The 22,689-nt window shown below is 41.1% G+C and overlaps 1 protein-coding gene across 1 annotated transcript; it reads left to right on the plus strand.

The window, feature by feature from the left end:
- Positions 1-2,875: 2,875 nt before the first annotated feature.
- On the plus strand, positions 2,876-21,042 carry LOC115011599 (probable G-protein coupled receptor 139). Its single transcript, XM_029436725.1, is given in 3 exon segments — positions 2,876-3,331; positions 16,463-16,983; positions 16,985-21,042. Coding segments are annotated over 3 exon segments (1,134 nt in total). The 5' UTR covers positions 2,876-3,183; the 3' UTR covers positions 17,450-21,042.
- Positions 21,043-22,689: the final 1,647 nt, after the last annotated feature.

Here is a 22,689-nt window from a genome sequence, read left to right on the forward strand (position 1 = left end):
TGAGGTGTGCTTATAACCATTAGGCTACAAGTAATGGTCCAGTATTCAGCAGTGGTGGGCCGTCAGGGCCAGCAAGGCCTTCTCTGCTGGCCTAAACATCATCAGAATATACATTTAATTTTTATTTATTTTTTCCACAAATATGTATTAAATTATTCCCCGTAGTCTATTCTCTTCATTTCATAGCTTTCCTCTTGGTTGCGCTGCTTCCAGCCTCAGATCGAGATTTGGAGGTCTGGCCTTTATGTTAGAGCTTTTATCCAATCATATTTCAGCCATGATGTGTTGCCAGGGTCCACGAAATCTGCCCTGAGGCCTTCAGAACCAACAGTGCGGGCGCCTGTCGCTTAAAGTGAACGGAACAAAACTGTGGCGTTAACCAATCAGTATTGAGAGGCAGAGCTATGCAGAGCTAGCTAACTTTGAACGAGCTAATTTGTGTAGATTTCTACAGGCTGTTTTTTTTCAACCCACAATGGCTGAAGGAGGAGAAGAGATCGATTTGGTTGCAGATATAATTACAACGCCATTTTCAAGACGAACCTTTCTTGAAAAGATAGACATCGTGAGAAGAGAACGGCCAACCCCGACGCTAGCGAGCCTATCACAGCTGGGAAAAGGGTTTGTCCGCCACTTTCAAATCACTAACTACGAGCGGTACCCCCGGCTCACAGCCTCCGAGAGGCACTGCACATTGTACTGCTGGGAATGCCTGATATTTACAACTAAATGTTTCGTAAATATTATAACTCTGTTGTTAGGGTGATGCAACGCCCGGTTATACTGCGTTTCTGTCTAAATGTATAGTTTCTAGAGCCATGGCGTCATAATGATGGTATTAAGAGGTGGAATAATTCAGGTAGGACTGTGTGGGACATCACTGAAGGCCTAGGTGTGAAATGCACGGCCCGCCACTGGTATTCAGTAACTGTCAAAAGTATTATCAGCTAAATGTAATCAAAAGTATCACAGTATGCAGATTTGTTTTATAATTATTCAATATAAATTGTTATTAGCCTACTACGGTTTTATGTTGAGCGGAGTGAAGCTAATGTTCAACCTGCCTAGCAGATCCTGTAGAAGCTATTGTATATATAGTCATCAAATGCTAATAAAAAAAGGTTGTAAAATATACAAAACTTTGTCACAAAATGTAATCCCGTTTTCTCGATGGATGTCTTTTCTGCGTTGCTATTAGCTGCTCCAACAAGAAACTGAGACTTTGGGTAGATTTAAAGCCACATAGGATCCTAAATCTCCATTATAATTCAATCCTCATGTTACTCATGTCACGATACCAACCGTGAAGCGTTAAGATCGAGTGGGCCGATGGAGAGCCGCTAACTACCCCGTGTATCTCTTGCTAGCTTGATAACTCGTTTACTAAATGGACAACCTTCCACTATTACAGTAGCATGTATTTCCGGTTTTTCTTGATTGCATTTTTCCTAAGTACAACGCAAGAAGTCATGGAGGTCAATTATATCGTACCTTAAGCATTTAGTAAGCTATATGTAAGGTAAATCATAAGCTAGCAAGTTATTCCTTCCTGGTTTAATTAGCTACTCAGCTACTTTCACATGCAGACGGTGAAGGTCGGACAGAAGTCGTACATTTATTTTTGCCCAAAGTCTGTCATAACGAATATCAGACTTGTGCTTTGAGTAATAACGTACAGGTATACCTTCATCTGTTGAAGGGGCCACTACCCAGCATTATTAACCCAAACATCTTTGCTTCAATGTTAATGTGTTTTCACTCTGCCTCTGCAGTAAACGCTTGGGAGTGCAACACATAAATCAGCCACCAGATTATTCTATAAAGATTATTGTATAAAGAAGTAAAACATAGAAATAGAAGTACAAGTAGTTGTAAGTAGTCATTTCCAAAACCTCACATTATTATTATTTTTATTCTTAGACTATCAAGATCAAATTATTAAACAGGTCCCAGAACTACTCCACAGCATTGTACTATATGTACGTTTCCAGCTACATTGCCTTTAGTGGTGGTGAAAGCAATGATGTAACAGAAAATGTTTAGGGGATAAAACAGTCCTTTAATTAGATTTTTATGGACTTGCAACAGTTATGCTTATGTTCACAGTGCAAAGAATCAGAAATTACATTTTTCAGACTAAACAACTAAGGGATGTATTGAAAATAACTATCAGTTGCAGCCTTGATAAACCAGAGACTGGTTTCTTTAGAAGGAATATGTGTGTTTTTCAGTGTCAGCCTTCTGCTCATTAGCACATTTTAGCTGGAGATTTAGACAGTTCACACTGCATGGCAAATTAGATTAAGTCCCAACCCCCACTCCCACACACACACACACACACACACACACACACACACACACACACACACACACACACACAAACAGGCGTCGAAAATCACATGTATACTGTAACGTTTATGATATGCAAATAGGATTGTAGGTACATGTTTTGATTCTGCTTTTGCACTCATTTGTGGATAAATGGTAAAAAGCAATCATCATGTTATTGAAAATGCACTAAAGGGATGTGAAATAAAAAGACAGATTGACGATATGACAAGGGCAAACACACATCATGATGTTCCACAATCGACTTAATCCTCCATTTATCTTTTCTCATCTGTTACAGTTTTATTGTCTCTTTGTGTTCACTGCCCTCAAACAGGAACCCCTCTTCCTCTGTCTGAGAATCCCTCAGCCTCCGTCTCTCAGCCTCCGTCTCTCCCTCACTTTCTGCTTTCTAGCGTACCCTTGCTCTCCATCTACCTTACTCCCTCCTTCTTTCCCTCCCTCTCTCCTCCTTCTCCTCCTCCTCCCGCTGCGCTCTCGACTCGCTCTCATTCCCCCTCGCTCACACTCAGGCAGCATCCTCCCCTCTTCACTTCTACCCTCATACTCACCTCTCTCGCCTCCTTCCTCTCCGTCACCTACTAACACATATCATCTCTGGCATTTCCCCGTCTGTTGTCTCCCTCTCCCTTCACTCTCCCCTCCATTTCTCCCTTCTTCCTACACACTCAACCTTGTTGCCTTGTGCAAACTCAGGCGTGCACACACTCCTGCTGATTGGCACCCAAGGACAGTGCACCCTCTCTCCTATACCGCCGACCAGGCGGTTTGCTCGTGTGGCCAGCAGGCTTCTTGACACTGAGCTCAGCTGAGGAAGAGGACGAGGAAGAGGCCATGGAGCACAGCCACATCTTTCCTGTTTTTCCCCCAAATGGCAGCACTTGGAGCCCGGGGCAGCAACCCTCTGAGTTTGCCCAGGGATGCCCTCTTGGACCACTGCCTGTCATCTACTACAGCGTTCTGCTCTGTCTCGGCTTGCCGGGTAAGACATGGACACATGCAATTGTGTGTTTTATATACGTATGTGTCTCGTCACATGCACGTCTCATTCTGTGTTAATTTGCTCAACGGTGGGTTGCAGGAGTCACGCTTTGCATCTTGATTTGTTGTGCACTTTTCTGCAGGTTTAAGTGAGTGTGTGTTGTGCACAGCTGCTCCAGAGTGTCATTCTTTGCACACACACACACACACACACACACACACACACACACACACACACACACACACACACACACACACACGCACACACACACGCACACACACACACACACACACATACACTGTGGATTTGTCATTCTGACCTTGTGGCAACCACTTGTGCATGCTGTATGTATGTAATTGTCTGTGCTCGTGCCTGTCTGTTTGAGCTGTTCTTTGTACATTTGGCTCTTTAGTTGGAAATATTCAAGCACCATTTAACCAAAAGAGGAAACACAGCAACTCTATGTGCAGAGCATCATTAAATCTGACTATTAACTTTGGAAACAGCACCTGTTTTTTGAGCTGGAGTTGTTCTAGCCAATGTCTGCGTGACATATTGTGTGAGTAATGACTCAGGCTTGACCCCGGGGACAAGTGTGCGTTACGTGGCTGATCTTGAATTAATGACACATCCTTGTTGCGTCTTTGCCATTGACTGATTAGTCCATTCACAGTCACTGTCGAACTCATTTACTGCCTCTCTCCCACTGCGTGATCTATGAGCGCTGACCTAGTCTCACACAGGGAAGCAAAGAGGTGTGTGCTTATATATGTGTGTATATGAATGTGTGTGAGAGAGATGCAGGAAACTTGGAGGTCAGATGAAAGTGAACTAGTGCGGATGTCTAATCAAAGGTTCAGATGTAGAAAGTCCTCTTTCCCATCACCAAAATGCTAGACTCATTCTCTGGTAACATAAAGGATCATTTATAGTATATATATATAGTATATATAGTTTTACTATTTAACCCTGATTTTGATGAATTCAAGCAGAGACTTTTCTTGTTTTATTAGTCCTAATATATTAGATTAACATATATTCTAAAGCTCTGCACCTCTCTTACTTAATAAAGATTAGGAGTGAGATGTTATTAAAAACCTAAGCTATTCTGGTTGAAAACAAATCTGCAATGCAAAGTGAAACACTTTTGTACGCCAAGACTGCAGTTGCTCCGCAAGATTTGCAGCATTGTAAAAGAAAAAGTCTGTCTTTCTGATCAAATCTCACCTAATTATTTCTGCTGGATGGCAAAGCAAGTCTTGTACAAGCAATTCTCTCTGCTGTCATTTAAAGTTTCCCCTGCCTCTGAAGTTTTATTCAATTCTGCTGCTGAGTCGTCTTTACAAATGTGATTTAGACTGTTTGTTTAATCACTGAATAACACTAACCTGGTAGTGTAATGCAATCTTACAATGGTTGTCTGAATTAATGGCAGAGTTGAGTGTGGTGGGCTGATACTTTGCAGCATCCGAGATCGACTTATTCAATCATTGTGACGTTTCACTCAAGCTGAATCATAAATGTTTCATGAGTGCGGCATGTGAGTAGTAGCGGCGTGACCTAAAGACCCACACATATTTAACACACTCGACGGATTTGAGGCTGTTACCTTGATTACCAGACAGTTTTTCATTATTTATTTAACAGCAACATGGCTTCAGGGAGACGTCTTCATGTCTGTATGTTTTTTGCAGACTTTGACCTTTTAGCAGCAGACAGAGAGGGGTCACAGATTTGAGGATGAAAAGCGTGACGAAGGTGATGATGAAAGGGATTACGCAAGTCAAGAGGTGGGAAATGATTACTGCGTGACTTAGGGAAATGATGAACAGGTTGAACAGGATGGGATATAAGCAGGACAAGGACACCCATAAGGAAAAGAAGAGGATGAACGGAGTTAAGACAAAAAGATTAATAACAGCAGAGCCAGTGAAGGAGCAACTCTGAGCCCTGAGTGGGGAAGCTACAGACGACGGAGCTGAGACGAATTGCCACATTTTTAATTAATTGCTAACTCGCTCTCTCTCCTTCTCTCTCTCTGCTCACCACACCACACTGCCTGAGACAGAACAGACGTGTGCCGGCATAGCAAACAGCACAATGGAGGAGTCGGTGTTTTACCTCAGTCTTTGACATGCTGGGATTACAGAAGTGAAGTATTCTCTTTGTACAGTATGTCTCGAAACACTCAAAGCTAAGACACATGGATGACAGCATGTTGATGCTGATGAGCGATCATATGTGATATAACTGGATGTTCAAGTGAAAGCTGCTCTGAATATCCGGGCCAAGACACCTGCTTTCATGCGTTTTCGTTTGAGCTGATGGTGTATATAGACTTTCTTACCTGCACACATACACATTTTAAATCCCACCTGATGCCTGAATGTCGTCTAAATTGGCTTTCATTTAAATAACTTGCAAATGTGTTGTTAAAATGTCCAAAGCCACTAAATGGATTAAATTAAATTAAATATTATTCAATTTTACATTTGTAATTATTATTTATTAATCATCAGGCTCCCACAAAAACATTTTTGCCATCATTTGCATCGTGTTGATTAATTCCATCAACACACCAGCAACATGTTTTCTTTGACATCAAATTTTTTACAAATGGTAAATTTGTATTTCTATTAAATACACGCCATCATCACGTATTAATTCAAAATCTCATTACTGTGTGTATACAAATGGTTTGTGTTGCTTTCATGGGCTCTGAAAAGTGCTGTGTTACGACATTTAAGCATCTGTGTGGAGTTGGTCGCCAGCCTGTTTAAAGTCACAGGAGAATAGTGATGAAAAAAGAATTCAGATGATTTCCTAAATGATTTACTAAATGTTATAAGATATAAACAATATTTCCCTCTAAAATGCAGTGGAGTAGAAGTAGAGGCATGAAATGTAAACACTCAAGTACAAGTATCTTAAAATAGTACTTATGTATAGTAGTTGACTAATTGTACTTAGTTAATTATTGACCTTTGAAACAGTGAGACTGTTGAAACAAACAAAACACGTTTCTATCCACTGCAATTAAGTAAATGTTAACAGTTGTGCACATCGAGACAAAACAGTTTCTGAAGATTAGAGTGCAACAAGATGACATAATTGAAAGAGCACCAGTCAAACCTCAAAAGGTGTAAATATATGAAGAAACTTGAAGGTTACAGTTTCCACACAGATGTTTTCCTCTGCTGCTGCCTTTTGTCTCTTCAGTAGAGAAGAAATATATGAAATAATTCATATTCTTATTGTAAATCATTCGCCAAGTCAGTTTTCCCTGCACTGTGTTGCATTTAGTTTTTTTTATCAACTGTTCCACCTCAGCCAAGCATATCTTTCAGAAATTGAAAAGGTGCATAAAAACAGAAAATGCACATATTGTTATCAAACCAGGCAAAAGCATTACTTTAGTCATGACCATGAGAAACTTTAACCATAGCCACAATGTTTATTTAGATTTGGATTGTTTTCTATTTGGCATTGTATAAAATGTTGTTGATAGACATAAACATATATTTCCTTCTGAAGGTCTATTATGTATTCTTTGGAATTTGTTGGAGACAGTATGTGCAACTAAATAATCATAACTCAAATGTCCATTGACTAGCTAATAGTGTGACATGTTGAATATGTGACAACAAGTGGTTATATGGTGCGGAGATGATCTTCCTTGAAGTCTCTCGTGGTTTGTGTGGCTGTTAAACAGTCAGTGGTGTGACCAGCACACGTGAGAGAGAGGAAAAACATCTCCCCCTACTCCCTCTTATCCACCCAACCGAAAGGGGAAAAGGTCGGGGGCGTTCAGCGCTAACAACCCTCTGTTCCACGTCGCAGTATAGGCCAGGTGTCAGCCCCTACTTAACGAGGAGTTGGGCTTTAGCGATTTTCAGTTTGGATTATTGATCTGTCAATCTGCACCGGCGACAGGGCATGTGTGGTGGGATGGGGGCTTGTTAATAGATACTATCACTCTAAAAGTGGAGTTAGGTGGTAAATTGGACAAATAGGAAAGAATGTGAATCCATGTGTTGAAGTGTGGACAGCGGGAATATTGAGAATATTCAGTGAATCGAATAGAAAGAGATTTTTTGAGCTCTGGTTTGTCTCCAATCTGCAGTCTGAGAAAAGAGAGGAAGGGAAGGAGAGACTTTGTGTCAGCTTGTCATGGGGGGAGACGAGCCAGAGAGGGCGCGGGAGTACAGAAGAGGCAAGAGAGGAGGGAGGTGTTGTTAGAGGCAATAAAGCAGAGATGTTGTTGATGCAGTGACAGAGCTGACTTTGTTTGACCAGCCGACAACAAAATGCTGTCACCACTGCTGAAAACCCAAATCCATGTGTGCTTTGACATTTTCTGGACGACAGTAATGCATCAATCTCAGGATAATTACAGAGCTGTAATATTTAAATTTTTCTCCTCATCCATTTACCATTTCTTCCCAGCATTTAATTATCTCCTCTACCCTCTGTTTCACAGCAACTAACTTTCACCCTTTATGTTTTTTCGAAGCTGAAACCTCATAAAAAACATTTGGAGATGATCCAAGAGCACATCATGATTGTTAGCATTGTTTATGAGCCCTTTAAACATGATACGCTGAGTTTGTCAGTCTGCAGTGTCTCGCCACCGGCAGCAGCCTCGATGTAAGGACAGTCGTCTCCACCAAACTTCGAGTCATTGTGGCCCGTCTGGAAAATAAATGGCTGTACAAGGTTAGCAGAGGCAGAGCACTGCAGTAGCATCAATATCATTAGCAGCAACCAGAGCCTCTCTCTCTCTTAATATGTCCACAATCCTTAGATATCTCGTTTCCTTTCATATCTCCTTATTTCTCATTCTTGCTCTATTTTCTTTATTGCATTTTTCTATTCTCATGAGCTTCCTCTGCCTTTCCTTAATAACTCTCAGATCACACACATCAAGCTGATGCTCCTAAATAAAATGTGTTGGCTTGATATCATATTTTCGTGGCATTACAGTCCTGGTTTTCAATGCAAATTAATGGCGCTAAGAAGGATTTCACTTCATGACAACATCAGGGGTTTTTGTCCTCATTCTTAACATTTTTAAATCATAATTTTATCTTCAATGTATGCTTTTTGTGTGGCTTTGCAGCAGGGAAGTGGTTCTGGTTTTTGTTCGGGGGAATTAAGGAATCACCCTGCTTTATGTCCCGTCTGACACTTGGAGAAGACAAAAGGGAAATGGTTGTCATCAGGAACAAAGTGCTTGTGACCTTTGAAGCAAGCTTTGATATTCACCTCCTATCTGTCTCTCGCCTCTCTTCCTTCCCTCCCACCGCCTCACTGCTCTTCTCTCTCTCTCTCTCTCTCTCTCTCTCTCTTTCTCTCTCACACTTTTCTATTTAATCCTCCCCTTCATTCCCTCTCTTTTTTAACTCTCTGTGACCTTCCTCACACCACACTTTACCTCACCTTCCACCTATTTCCTCATCCCTCTCTTCTCCACTCATCTCGTCTTATTAGCCTCCAGATAAGCCGTCAAAGTCAAACCTCAATTTCCTTCAAATAACCAAATAAAATCTTAATTGCAATGTTCACTTTCATTGTCTTTTCTGGGGTATAATTTTCTTTTTGTCTGTGTAATATGAGGCCCATGAGGAAGCCTAAGGACTAGCGTGCAGCATCTCATGTCTTGCCACCGGTTTCGAAGGGTTAAGATGTCGTTTGTCGACTTCCCGTCTGAACACGTCGCTTTAGTGGGTGGATGAGTCAGCCTCCAGTACACACCTCGGGGATCATGCTGTGCCTTCTCTTTTCCTGCTAAACAACATCAATGACACTCGTCATATTGGAGGAGCAGAAGGGGGAGCACAGACACAAAAGCACTCCCTTACAAATAAACAGAAAGGGTCACCTATGCAAACACACACACAAACAAAAACACACACACACAAGCAAATGACTGACAAACACACAGCAGCCCATTATCTGTCCTACACAGCTCATTCTAATCCCCTCTCAGGTGGAGACACTTCATTTTTCCTGCAAAGACAAAAGATGGGGACATTGTGCATGTGTCTCCACCTGAATGTCCAGGCATGAGATGCACATGTCTCTGTATGCATGCTGTGTTTGTGTTGTCCTCGTGTCTCTGGTCTGTGTGTGCAGCTCTCAAACTCGTCTGTCCCCCTACCCGGCCCCCGAGACAACATAAAGAGCAGGAGTCAATTGTAATGAATGGGCAACCCAGTGCAAGCTGGCTAGAGCTAAATGGAAATGTCAAGCCCGCCACGGATCCCTTTTGTTTGTCTGTAAAAGGGCTAATCTCACAGGGGAGCCCAAACAGAATAATACCCAGCCAATGACAGTCAACACCTCACTGTTTCCGTTTCAAAGAGAGAAAGTGAGAGAATTGACGGGCAGAGGTACAGTTGAGGAAGTAAGGCGATTGGATTAAAGGCAAGATACATTGTGCAGGGTTTGTAATGGACCTCCACCAGGATGTTTATGAGCAGCTAAGAGCTTAGAAGCAAACCTTTCCTGGTACAAAAAACACTAAGAAGATAATTTGGATTAACCTGATGAGAGGCTGCAGGTGTGTGTACAGTACACACCGACAGCTGTGAGAGGCGGCTGTATGAAACGACGCGTATGAAGAGTCAGCATGACCTGACAGTGACAAAAGAGACAGTTGAAATAAGCAGTAGGCCAAATCAATAAATGTTAGATCAAGTAGCTGAACAGATTAGCAGGAGATCAGAGTTTAGACTTTCATTTATTCCACAATGACCCCTCAAGGAGGTTTATGGACACAACAGAAATAACAAAAGCAGAAGAAACAGAAGGGCTGCAACTAACAGTGTTTTTTTTCATCTTGATTAATCTGCCAATAATTTTCAGAAAGAAAAGTGAGAAAATTGTGAAATATAGCCATTATAGTTTTGATTCCGATTTAGCGTCGCACTCCTATAGCCGCCTACATTACCCACAATGCAGCTCTAACAGAAGAACGAGAAACGGAGATTCAGGTGTGTTATGCTAGTAGCCTTAAAGGGCCCACGAAATGATAAACATGAATTTCTACTGATGATAGTAAATGCTATTTGTGTTGTAAAATGATGTGTTATTTATGAAACAATGATCGCAGTATTTAATAAATCATGATTTAGTATGAGTGGTAGATAGATAGATAGATAGATAGATAGATAGATAGATAGATAGATAGATAGATAGATAGATAGATAGATATAGAGATAGATAGAGAGAGAGAGAGAGAGAGAGAGAGGTAGATATACATAGATAGATAGATAGATAGATAGATAGATAGATAGATAGATAGATAGATAGATAGATAGATAGATAGATAGATATAGAGATAGATATAGATAGATAGATAGATAGATAGAGAGGTAGATAGATATAGAGATAGATAGATAGATAGATAGATAGATAGATAGATAGATAGATAGATAGATAGATAGATAGATAGATAGATAGATAGATAGATAGATAGATAGATAGATAGATAGATAGATAGATAAATAGATAGATAAATAGATATAGAGATAGATAGATCGACCACCCATGTTTACATTGCCGCTACCGGAAACAACCGACGCCGTGTTCTGACGTCACAAGTAGAAAACAGTCCACCAGTATATACAGACAGCACGACAGAAGCAGCAGACGTGGCGATGTCGGACTCTGGCTCGGATATTTCGACAGAATCCAGTGACAGTGACAGTTTATTGAAGAAGATGCCGGTGTTGTGGATTTAGATCATGCGGCCGAGTTTAACGTGGTGGAAACAGAGCAGCTCGAGACACAGTATTCAAGATGGAGACACAAATGGGACCGAACATGGGGATGATGGTGATTCTGGATTTGGCGGAGATCCTGTGCGACAACAGAACACAGACAGGTATATACATTTGACTATAATTCATAGAACTTCTCAATATATAGTAAATACATCATAATAAAACGTAACATTATCCTCGATCGTAAATAGATCGCACGCTATCGATAGCTTGCTAGAGAGTTGATAGCTTGGTTTCCTTGAATTGTTATGAACCCGACTAGTTGTCCGCAAATTGCTCGATCCCTAAATATTCAATTATTTCTCTACTTGGACACATCGACGTCTGTAAAGCTTGATAACTTGATTCTTTCTCAAAGTTTCTGCGGTTGAGGTTCTAACGTTGTGTCTGATGTCATTACGAGTATATAAAGAATTAGCTATTAGCTAACAGACAAACCAGAGGACAGCGCTGTTTTATAAAGTATAGTCTGTATACTGATGTATATATATATATATATATATATATATATATATATATAGAGAGAGAGAGAGAGAGAGAGAGAGAGAGAGAGAGAGAGAGAGAGAGAGAGAGAGAGAGTCACTATAGCCTATAGTAGCCGGAACACTTACCAGATGTTCATGGAAGTTACGATGTCGTAACTTTACGTGAAACGGGTAAAAAGTTGCTACTAGATAGATCCTACCTCCGTATGACCATAACAGGCTTATGAGCTGCTTACGAGTCGTGAAACACAGGCCTATAAATAGTATGAAATTAAGATGACGTTAATATTGGCCTTTCTTCTGGATATTGCATATTGTGTACATGTCCTTACCACTCTTCTTTTGTACATTTAGGTGTACATGTGAAAACTGTAGAATTACGGAAGCAATTGAAGAGCTGCTGCCAAGAAAAGGATGTCATGGAGAAACTTTGATGTATTTTTGGGAAGTCGAATGGTCACTCTGGTAAAGTTACAGAATAAATAGATAAATAAGGTAATAAGGTTGAAGTGATTACCATTGACATGTATTATCTTGTATGTTACAGAATGTATCATCAACATTGTCTTGGCACAAAGAATTGAGTCTCGGTCAAGAGTTAATTAACATACTCTACATAAAATATGTTTTATAATCAAGAATTATATATAATATATATATATATATATATATATATATATATATATATATATATATATATATATATATATATTATGATGCTGACCTTTGGAACAACCAACTTGGATTGGAACTTGCAGTCCAGCTGACCTGACACGTGGTCGCGCCTGCATGGACTTGTAGTGTGTCCGTGGAGGGGGATCCGTCTGCACAGCAATTTCTTTCTGACATGTCTGAAATGTACAAAACACAACTTTACTAATACATTTTTCAAACCAGCTTGAAATTGTATTGCATGTTTATACATGTCTGCGTAAAGAAAATATCTAATAACATTCATAATAAAAGATGTGGTTGAATTGATTGAGAGAGCAATGATATCAAATTAAACAAATATATGAATTATGTACATGCATGTGGTGATTTTATGTTTAACACGTCATGTGCAGGTCTACTGGCACTACAACTGTAATGTACAGATGACGTACAGTCTGTATACTTACTGCTGTACACACAGCTTCCTCCCCAGTGTGGATGTCCAATAGATGGTCGCTGATCATACAGGTATCCTCAATTAGCTAAAGTTATTAATACTACAAACAATAACACACAGATATTGGCTAGGGCCTGGTGTAGATAGATAGATAGATACTTTATTCATCCCGAGGGAAATTTAGAAAACATTTACATTCCAGTTTACATTTGTATGTAAACTCATTACATACAGTAGGCCTAGACCGATTATGGCTTTATGCTTGAAACAATAAATACAGTAAACAAGTAGCACGGCTTACCTTTGCTCTCTCCCGTCTGGCGAATGCATTTCGTTGTCTCTTTGGTGGTGGACTCTGCACCAGCGGAGGTGTTTGAGTCGGCGTGCTGGCTTGTGCTGGCTTGTGCTGGCTTGTGCTGGCTGGGGTCTCGGCAGTATTGTAGGCACAGCTTCTGCGTTCAGTTTTAAATTATTTTTGAATCTCATTTCCTTGGCGAGCAAAGTTTGTTCGAAACACGATCTCTCAAAGTGCTGCCCACAAATCGTCGGTTTCGTTGACACACTTGTCGTCTTGTCCATAAACGCGACATTTTATCATCTTTTGGCCACAGAAAGCAAGATTTGGAGACGGCCCCACATCCCCATACAACACATCGCTTCACAATTATCCTTGGCGATCGATTGTTGTCCGTTCTTTCTCGTAATAATTGACAGCAGTCTTTGCTGGACGCTTCAACGCAGACGAACACTGGCGGCGGCTGTAACGCAGACGAACACTGGCGGCGGCTGTATTCTACTTGTGACGTCATCGCCCGAACATTGCCGAAGTGGATGCTCTCGGCGCAGCGATCCATTGTTGTTAGCGGAAGTCATTTTTATGCTGTTATGATCGTGATTTATTATGAATACATCAATATTAAAAATATATATATGGCACATTTCACAATAGACATGCAACCTCTATCATATACCAAGCCCAATAACACTGACAAAATATAATTTCGTAGGCCCTTTAAGCCGCTATTCTCAATCAGAGATGAGGAGAGGTCTGGTGAACTTATCTAATACTACATCTTCAAAATAATTGTAAACATTTTTTGTAGTAGTACTCCCTAAGACCTGTAAACAGACTTTGAGCTGTACATTTGGAAATATGTACCTTTTAACTTTTATTTCCAGTCTGGTCAAACCATTAAACATTGAAATATGTCAGCTTAATCTTTCAAAACATAAAGTACACAGTGTTGGAAAAATTATGATTAATAACTCTTGTTTGAAATGACCACATTTTTTATTTATTTAATCCTTTATTTTAATTTATTTCAACATTGAGATCGGGATCTCTTTTTCAAGAGAGGCCTGCGTACAAAAGAATCAGTCTCATAACAAAAAAATCATATTGCGCATTGTTAAAATCCATATCCTTGAGTCCAAGGTTAATCAAATTCAATGTATTCTGGATTAATTTGCTACGATCCTGGACCAAACTGACCACAAGAAAAGAAGAAGAGACAGAAAGTGTAAGACCAGTAGGCGAAAATAAATAATCAATAACACAGTCGACCAAGTTTGACATGAAAGCATTTTGACTTGCCTGTGCAGAAGGTGTGTTGTACAAGCTGGGGTGACTTTGATATCGGGGGACAGTGCAATCCAGCAGCCCTACTTGTACACATATATTGGCTTGCCGAGTCTTGTAAACTGCTTTGACGTCTCATTTATGTTTATTGATAGATGAACGTTAATGTATTGGCGCATCCCTAATGATCTGTGTGTTTGTGTGTACGTGTGCAGACATGTGTTAATGTGTGTGTGTGTGTGTGTGTGTGTGTGTGTGTGTGTGTGAGTGTGTGTGCGCACGCGTGCGTGTGTGTGAGAGTGTGTGTGTGAGAGTGTAGTGTGTGAGAGTGTGTGTCTTCTGCTGCACATCTTCTAGTCTGGCAAGGACATCTTTAGTCATTATCTGGAGTTGCCTTGTAATTTGTAATCGGTTGATAGTGGCTGAGGCTGTGAAGTGTGATGTACCAGACTCCAAGCTGCCATATATAATCCAATCCCTGATCTATTACTGCAGAGAGGAACAAGATCACAGAACACACACACGCACGCACGCACACGCACACACACACACACACACACACACACACACACACACACACACACACACTCACACACACACACACACACAGACAGACAGTGACAGCTGCTAAAAGCATTGATGTCAGAGGCATCTTCATCCGAGGAAACAGATCGGACATGTCTTCATGCTGCACCAGCAAATTTCACAAAATGGGGTTGGTTAGCAACAGTAATGGATGGATACATTATTGTGTGTATTTGATTTGAGTTTATATAATTGAACTAGTACAGCATGAAATAGGAATCTTTGGATACATTGGAAAAGTATAGATTTTCGCCACTGAATGCCTCTTAATTTTACACTTCATGTCACACAATGATAGATTAAATGATCTAAAAGGTTTAATATGTAATTCCGAGCCACAATAAATAGGGTGCAGTAATTCACCTCTACTACTGGCTCCATACAATCTAAATTCATCAATCATCAAAACCATCAGTTATTAAAAAAGCCAACTAGTTAACAAGGTATGTTAACCTGTATATATTTTAATTGTAGTAGTTTGTCATATTTATTGTATTAAAAACCTTTAGAGTATGCTTTATATTGTGTGTTGTATTCTACAGCTTTGTCTATATTTCTTCTAGTGTTGACATATTTACTGTGTATGTTTTACTCCTGTGTAAGCATGTCTGCCTGTCAGTCAGTTCATTATACTAGACTGCTGAAACTCTGAGAGGCAATCTAAATATCACTGATTTCTTATAATCTTCACGTGGAGCTCAGATGTCTCGGGGCTGTACGCTCCGTGTAACGTTACGTTTTGATAGTTTGTTTGCAGAGGCGTCCTACGCGCCGACATAACATAATAATGCAGCTGTCGTGTGAAGGAAAGCGACAGAGTTGTAATAAATAAACGAGAAGGTAGCGAGAGAAACAATTAATTTAGCAACATGGAAGAGAAGGTATACATATGTCGGGGAAATGGAGTGAGATTGAAAACGAGAGGCAGACAGAGACAGACGGGGTGTCCTTGTGCTTTGTTTTAGGATCTAAATTGTCAGCGGCAGGGTGGCAGGTAGTAGTGAACTCAGCAGATTGCCAAGACTGTGATGCTGCACCTTATCCTCCTCTTTGTGTTGTGGCCTTACTCTTTATTAGAGCTAACAATTTGGCTAAAGGCAGAGGCAGGTGCTGCTGGAATGACACAGTAGGTATAGATGAAGGGGAAAAGGGAAGGGAGCAATAAACAGAGGAGGGATTACACAGTAGAAGAGCTGGTTGAACGTGATACACACTGACTGGCGACGATAACAGATTAGATTTTTTTTCTTTTGTTTATATAGCAGGCTTAAACTGAAAGAAAATGTGTGCTTGTTGCTTTTTTTTTTTTTTTAAAGGTGCTTAAATAGTTTGTATTGTGTGTCAGTGCAGTTGTACTTGTGTGTTGCCTACAGTGCATGTCCACTACATCTCTATTGCTGTCATGTTTTGTTGTTGCCTTTTTTAAATTGCCTGCCCACTAACATGCAATTTTTTCTGTTTCCTTCCCCACCCTAACCTGTGTCCATTACTTTTGCAATCTCATCATACTTTTTCTTTTCACATCATTTCCCTATTTCCACCTATCTACTTTCAATCACCTTCCCGCATCCTTCCTTCTCCTAGCTAATATCCTAACAGTGGTGATCCTGTCCCAGCTGGTGCTGCGTCGTCAGAAGTCCTCCTACAACTATCTCCTGGCTCTGGCAGCCGCCGACATCCTGGTCCTGCTCCTCATTGTTTTTGTCGACTTCATATTGGAGGATTTTATTTTGGCCACGCCGCTGCCTCCGTCACTAAACAATGCGGTGCAGGTTCTGGAGTTCTCCTCCATCCATACGTCCATCTGGATCACCGTGCCTCTCACAGTTGACCGTTACATCGCTGTTTGCCACCCGCTGCGCTACCACACAGTCTCCTACCCGGCCCGCACACGAAGGGTGATATTTGCTGTGTATATTGGTTGCTTGTTGTCTGCAGCTCCCTATTACTGGTGGCCTGAGCTGTGGCACAGCCTGCCCGGGGTGGGCAGTGTTGGTGGAGGAGGAGGGGAGGGCAACAGGAGAACCGTGGTCCAGCATGTCCTGGTGTGGGCCCACTGCGCCACTGTCTACCTCCTTCCCTGCACTGTCTTCTTCTCCCTCAACTGCTGTCATCGTTCGTAAGCTGCGCAGACGCCGCAGCTGTTTCCGTCTGCGAGGCTACTCTACCGGCAAGACCACCGCCATTCTCCTGGCAATCACTTCCATTTTCGCTGTTTTGTGGGCGCCACGTACCCTCATGATCCTGTATCACTTCTACTCCCCTCCTCCAGCCTCACAAGGTGCCGGCCGACTGCTCCACGTGCTCACCGATCTGGCGAACATGCTAGCGTTGCTCAACACCGGGGTCAACTTTTTCCTCTACTGCTTCATCAGCAAGCGTTTCCGGGGCATGGCGGCCAACGTACTGCGAGCCCTGGTCCACTGCCGGAAGCAGCCGCCACCATTCTACGCCAGCCACAACTTTTCCATCACTAGCAGCCCCTGGATCTCACCAGCCAACTCCCACTGCATCAAGATGTTGGTGTACCAGTATGACAAAAATGGGAAGCCCATCTGTATTTCCTCTTGAATCCTCAGCCACCAGCAGCCGCCCCCACCCTCAGTTGTTGGGGAACATATTCAGGCATTATCTCCTTGGTGACCAGCTTTGCCCGCATGGGACTCTTTGAGGCTTGAAAATGTCAACACACACAGAGAGCACATAGGTGACAGTTTAGCTAGCTTTGAGCGATAACAAAGCGGTTGGCTAGCGAAGTGGAAAAGCAAACAGCAGATGCGCGTCTGACAGAAAATAGCCTCTCATGTTCAATAAAGTATTCACAAAGCAGTGACCAGCATCAAATAAATGTTGATTGTTTCCTCCATGCAAAAAACATACAGCTACTGTATAAGTGACTCCAGACTCACAGACTGATAAAGGGATATAACCACCATCTATCACTGACTTTTATGAGCCACAGCGCTAAAGACTAAACTGGCAACTGGATGAATCCTTGGTGAAGCTTCACACCTTGACATTGATTTCTTTATGGACGCTCTCTGTTGCCAACCGTGAGGAGCTTTGAACAGCTGCATCTTTGTGCGGTGGGAGTCATTTCCAAAAAGCAGAGATATCCAGTCTTGGCACTGAACATCTCACCTCGAGTGGTGATTCACTCAGGCAGACTCACCGACGGTTCTGTCTGTCTCTCAAGCAATGTTAAAACAGCGCTGTCATTTATAGTTTAATATCAGAGGAGTCTCAAAGGCATGTTAATTTGGGCTTTCATCAAATGAACAGCCCTCCCTGACTTTCCTCTTGTGTGTGCCAAGTTCATCCTAGCAGTGCAGGTCACCTACAAGTCCACTTTTCTTTGGAAGTTACCCCACGGATTGTCTTAGGATGAGTAGACTCTGCTTATTGTTGGTTAAATATTTATTAATGGTAGACTTGACTGTTATTGTAGCTTCACAAAAAAACAAGACAAAAAATATGACTTGTGTGAGGTGTCATTAATCTAGTAATCACATTTCCAATATTAGGAAGAGGAAATTTCTACTATTAGTAGATAGTCCTCTATTAACTATTAATGGTCCGTGATGACTTACTGTTAACCATTATCTGGATGAATATAATGAATTTAACAGCTTTAACCCTTTAGCTTTTTTGAGAGACTGAGTGAGAAACAGAGAGATAGAGAGGACGGTAAAATCTGTACTCCTTCCCTTTCGGTTTGTTTTCCCTCGTTCAAGGTTTTCTGTCCCACGGTGCAGCAGTGAATTTGGTCTCAGGGCCAAAGTGACACATTTCAGCTCTGCTCATTCTGCCGCTGGCTGATGGCAATTCAATAACATTTCACACGAAACACAGTCACGTACGTCAACTCTGTCTCAGTGCTGCTCGAGTCCTGCCCGGTAACAAACCATAAATGCACACACACACACGCACACACACACACACACACACACACACACACACACACACACTGTCCTCTGTATTGCCCACAGAAAGAGCACATTGGGATCAATGCACATCTATTCTGCAGACACCTTGCGGCATTAACAGTGTTCATCTATCTAGCGAGAACGGAGCTCAGCCAAAGGGCAGATTTCTCCTAATATCTGCCTGGAGATATCAGACACATCAGGCCTTGTTTTAATGGATAAGGCTTTAAATCTGATTAATGTTACGTGCATCTGTCGTAGCTGATAAAGGCATGCCCTCCAAACTCTTGTTCGACACCCAAATGTCAGAGACACTTGATGGGGTGACTGCCGCAGATTTACACAAAATACTGACTGTAGCTGAAGATCAGGGCAAGCGTTTAATAGTTTGGGCCATTTTTCAAGTCAGTTATAATAACATTACTCACCAGCTTCATTGCTGAGATATGGGGACATGTCAACTCAACAAGATACGTCGAGGAGTACGAGTGATCAGCCTGTTTAAACATCTTACCGGTTTAATGATATTATCTACATTTAAAGTAGATGACAGGCATTTTGCACTTTTTTCCTTTTTTTCTGGTTTTATAATTGGGTTAAATTGGGATTTAAGGTAAAAGGTAACTATTTAATCTTTACCTTCACCATGCGTTTTGTCACACAGAGCTGAATGAAGCCATATCCTACTCGGTGCTTCATGTCAGCCAAAGTCTGCGTTCAAACTCAGATTTTACAAATGTACTTTTCTAAAACATGAACATCTTTAACACCTTCCATCCCATTTGAACATGGCAATAGAATATGGTCATAAGGTTTTTAGACCAATCAAATGTCTGAACTGTTAGAGAGGAGAAATATTTGAGAGCTTATAAAAGAACTCATTCCTTCTCCATGCCCCTCACAAGTAGGTACACGTTTGGCTAAACCTTCACTACCTGTTGCAATGTAAAGTGTTGTAAAAGATCTAAGCAATATAATTGGTGAATAAATAATAATATGGCCCAAACTTCAAAGACCTAGTTTAAAACTGTAAGGACAAACTGTGAAAGTATCTTCCAATTCAACCCAGAGCATTAAAAACATTTTATTCAAGTGCTGTACTTACACCAATTCCAAATGTTGGCTTATGTGATAGACTTTCCAATTTCTTTTCCCATCAAAGACTACTTTAACTGTAGTGAACCTATTTGCCCAACTTCCAAATTCCCCCCTTTTTCAGTTCAGTTGTGGCTCTTCCACTTTCAATTCCCATTATTTTGTTCCTTACAAATTGATTTTCTTCAAAATGACAATGTGAATGAGGGAGCACTGATGGACACTTGCTTCTCACCTGCTTCGCTCTGCACTTCTCCCACTCATCCCTCTTCCCTCCCACTTTATGTCAAATGGATTCGCTCAAATTTAATTTCACAAGTGTCCTTTTTACTCGTTAACTGATGATCTTGAAAGTCTTCTGTGCTAAATCACTGCATGATTTCTCATCAGAAAATGGATCCATGCGGTTAGGGACCTTGAGATGAAGCTGGTGGATGTCGAGCTTTATTTGATGGAGATGAACGGCCATGGTCGATAACCAGTAATCAATCATCGAACTCCTTAAGTCCAAGTCCATCAAAGCCATCCTCAGTAGGACGTTGCATTTCATTTAGTGTAAAGACACTAAAATATGTGCTTTGATCCACAATCAATACTGCCTAATGATCCGACAATGATCATTAAGAAAGTAAGATAACAAAAAATGATTTGGGCTTTAGCCTGTGGAACTCATGCCAGATCAATGTTGCCATGACATTCATTTCACGTGTTAACACCATCCATTGTTTCAGGCGATGTTAATGTGACATTTGTAGGCGAACCGGGACCTCAGTCCGGTGTCCTCCTGGGAATGAAGCTGGCATGCTGGGAAACCAAAGCGAATGCATGATGGGGGGGCGTTGAAAGAGCGTCACATGCAGGTGTCTCTTCGTCTCCCACGTGAGGCCCTCGGTTGAGCGGTTGGGAGGGTGTGTGTATGATGGGGGATGAAGCCAAGTAATCCTCCCTATTGTGAGAAAAAAACTTCCTAAGATCTATATTTTCTTCAGCCAGATATTAAAAAGATAACCAAACATAAATCAATCAGAGGGTGAAATTGTATTTCTCTCTCACACCTCCTCCGTTTCCTCTCTGTCTCTCTCTACCTGCTGAGCTCAAAAGTGTTTGTGTGTGCGTGTGTGCGTGTGTGTGTGTGCGTGTGTGCGTGTGTGTGTGTGCGTGTGTGTGCGTGTGCACGTACGTGTGTGTGTGTGTGTGTGTGTGTGTGTGTGTGTGTGTGTGTGTACATAAGGTCTGTCTTAGAAAGAAAGAAGCTTTAAAAAGTGTTTGTGCCATAGGACCTGTAATATATGAAATCAAATGTGTATTTATACTCAATCATGATGAATATACGATATACATAATGAATGTAAAACTGACGCTTCTAGCATTTTTGTTGGTAATTTTCTGATTGTGATTTTCTACACAATGACCTTTTTTGAGTATTTTACCTTTTCTCTCCATGGCAGTGTTTCAGAACTGTGTTTTTTGATTGTACTGGAGTAATTATAGGCTTGCATAATTCAGTTTTTTCCTCCTAATGAATGTATTGACTGTATAAAGAGTATGTATTACTGTGCTGTGCGAAGGTATGCAAAAAAGTATTGGCTAATATCGATCTTTTTGAAAAGAAATAAAGAACAATATCTCTAAGGATGGAAATATAGTGCTGCTAATGAGCAGATCAATGTTTCCATGACATTCATTTCACGTGTTAACACCATTCATTGTTTCAGGCGATGTTAATGTGATATTTGTAGGCGAACCAGGACCTCAGACCCGTGGCCTCCTGGGAATGAAGCAGGCATGCTGGGAAACCAAAGCGAATGCATGATGGGGGGGAGTTGAAAGAGTGTCACATGCAGGTGTCTCTTCGTCTCCCACGTGAGGCCCTCAGGGAGCATATATAGTGTGTATAGATATAGTGCTGCTAATGGGGCTAATGGGTCTTTTTAGAGGTCACACTCTAAACTCAGAAATTTCTATTAAGAAAATAGAAATAAAGACTTTTTTTAAAATTATTATTATGGACATATACAGTATATAGCACACTTCTGAACATTTTCCCAATAATATTTAAATTTCTGATACATTTTTAGGAAAGAACCGTGACATTTGGAAATAATTATATATGAAAAAAGAAGACAGTGTTCAAATGGTACTATGCAATCAATCAATTCCAATTAATGGAAGACTACAGAGTCTTTAAGTTAGCAAACAGCAGGTAAGCTGAACATGCAATGTGAAATCTGTCTAAAAGCAACCATAAAAATTCCACATATATAGACAACTAAGTTTCTAATAATAAAACAATTGACAAGGAATTACAGTAATAGTTAGTTGGGTTTAAATTATTTTGAGGAAATAACCTTTTTTCTGTATATGTATTATTAATGTACTATTTATTTCAAAGAAACTGTGTGTGTGTGTGTGTGTGTGTGTGTGTGTGTGTGTGTGTGTGTGTGTGTGTGTGTGTGTGCGTGTGCGTGCGTGCGTTTGTGTGTGTGTGTGTGACCGATTAAAGTCTTGACAGCAGCGCTGACTCAGCCGACACTTTGTCCCTGTCAACGTCAGGATAGGTGGGAAACATTGCATAGTGTAACACACACTCACACAAACAAACAAACACATACACACAGATTCTATCCACATATAAACACCTCTGGTTGAAGTTAAAGCAACACCTGTGTGTCAGCTTTCAAGTCACCATGCAGCTGCAACAAAAAGGATCACTGTGTCTGTTTTAGTAACACATCCTGCATCTGGCCTCTTCCAATAAATCACCACATTGTATAAGAGGAGGTCACTGCA

This window comes from Cottoperca gobio, chromosome 8, assembly GCF_900634415.1.
Source record: "Cottoperca gobio chromosome 8, fCotGob3.1, whole genome shotgun sequence".
NCBI lineage: Eukaryota > Metazoa > Chordata > Actinopteri > Perciformes > Bovichtidae > Cottoperca > Cottoperca gobio.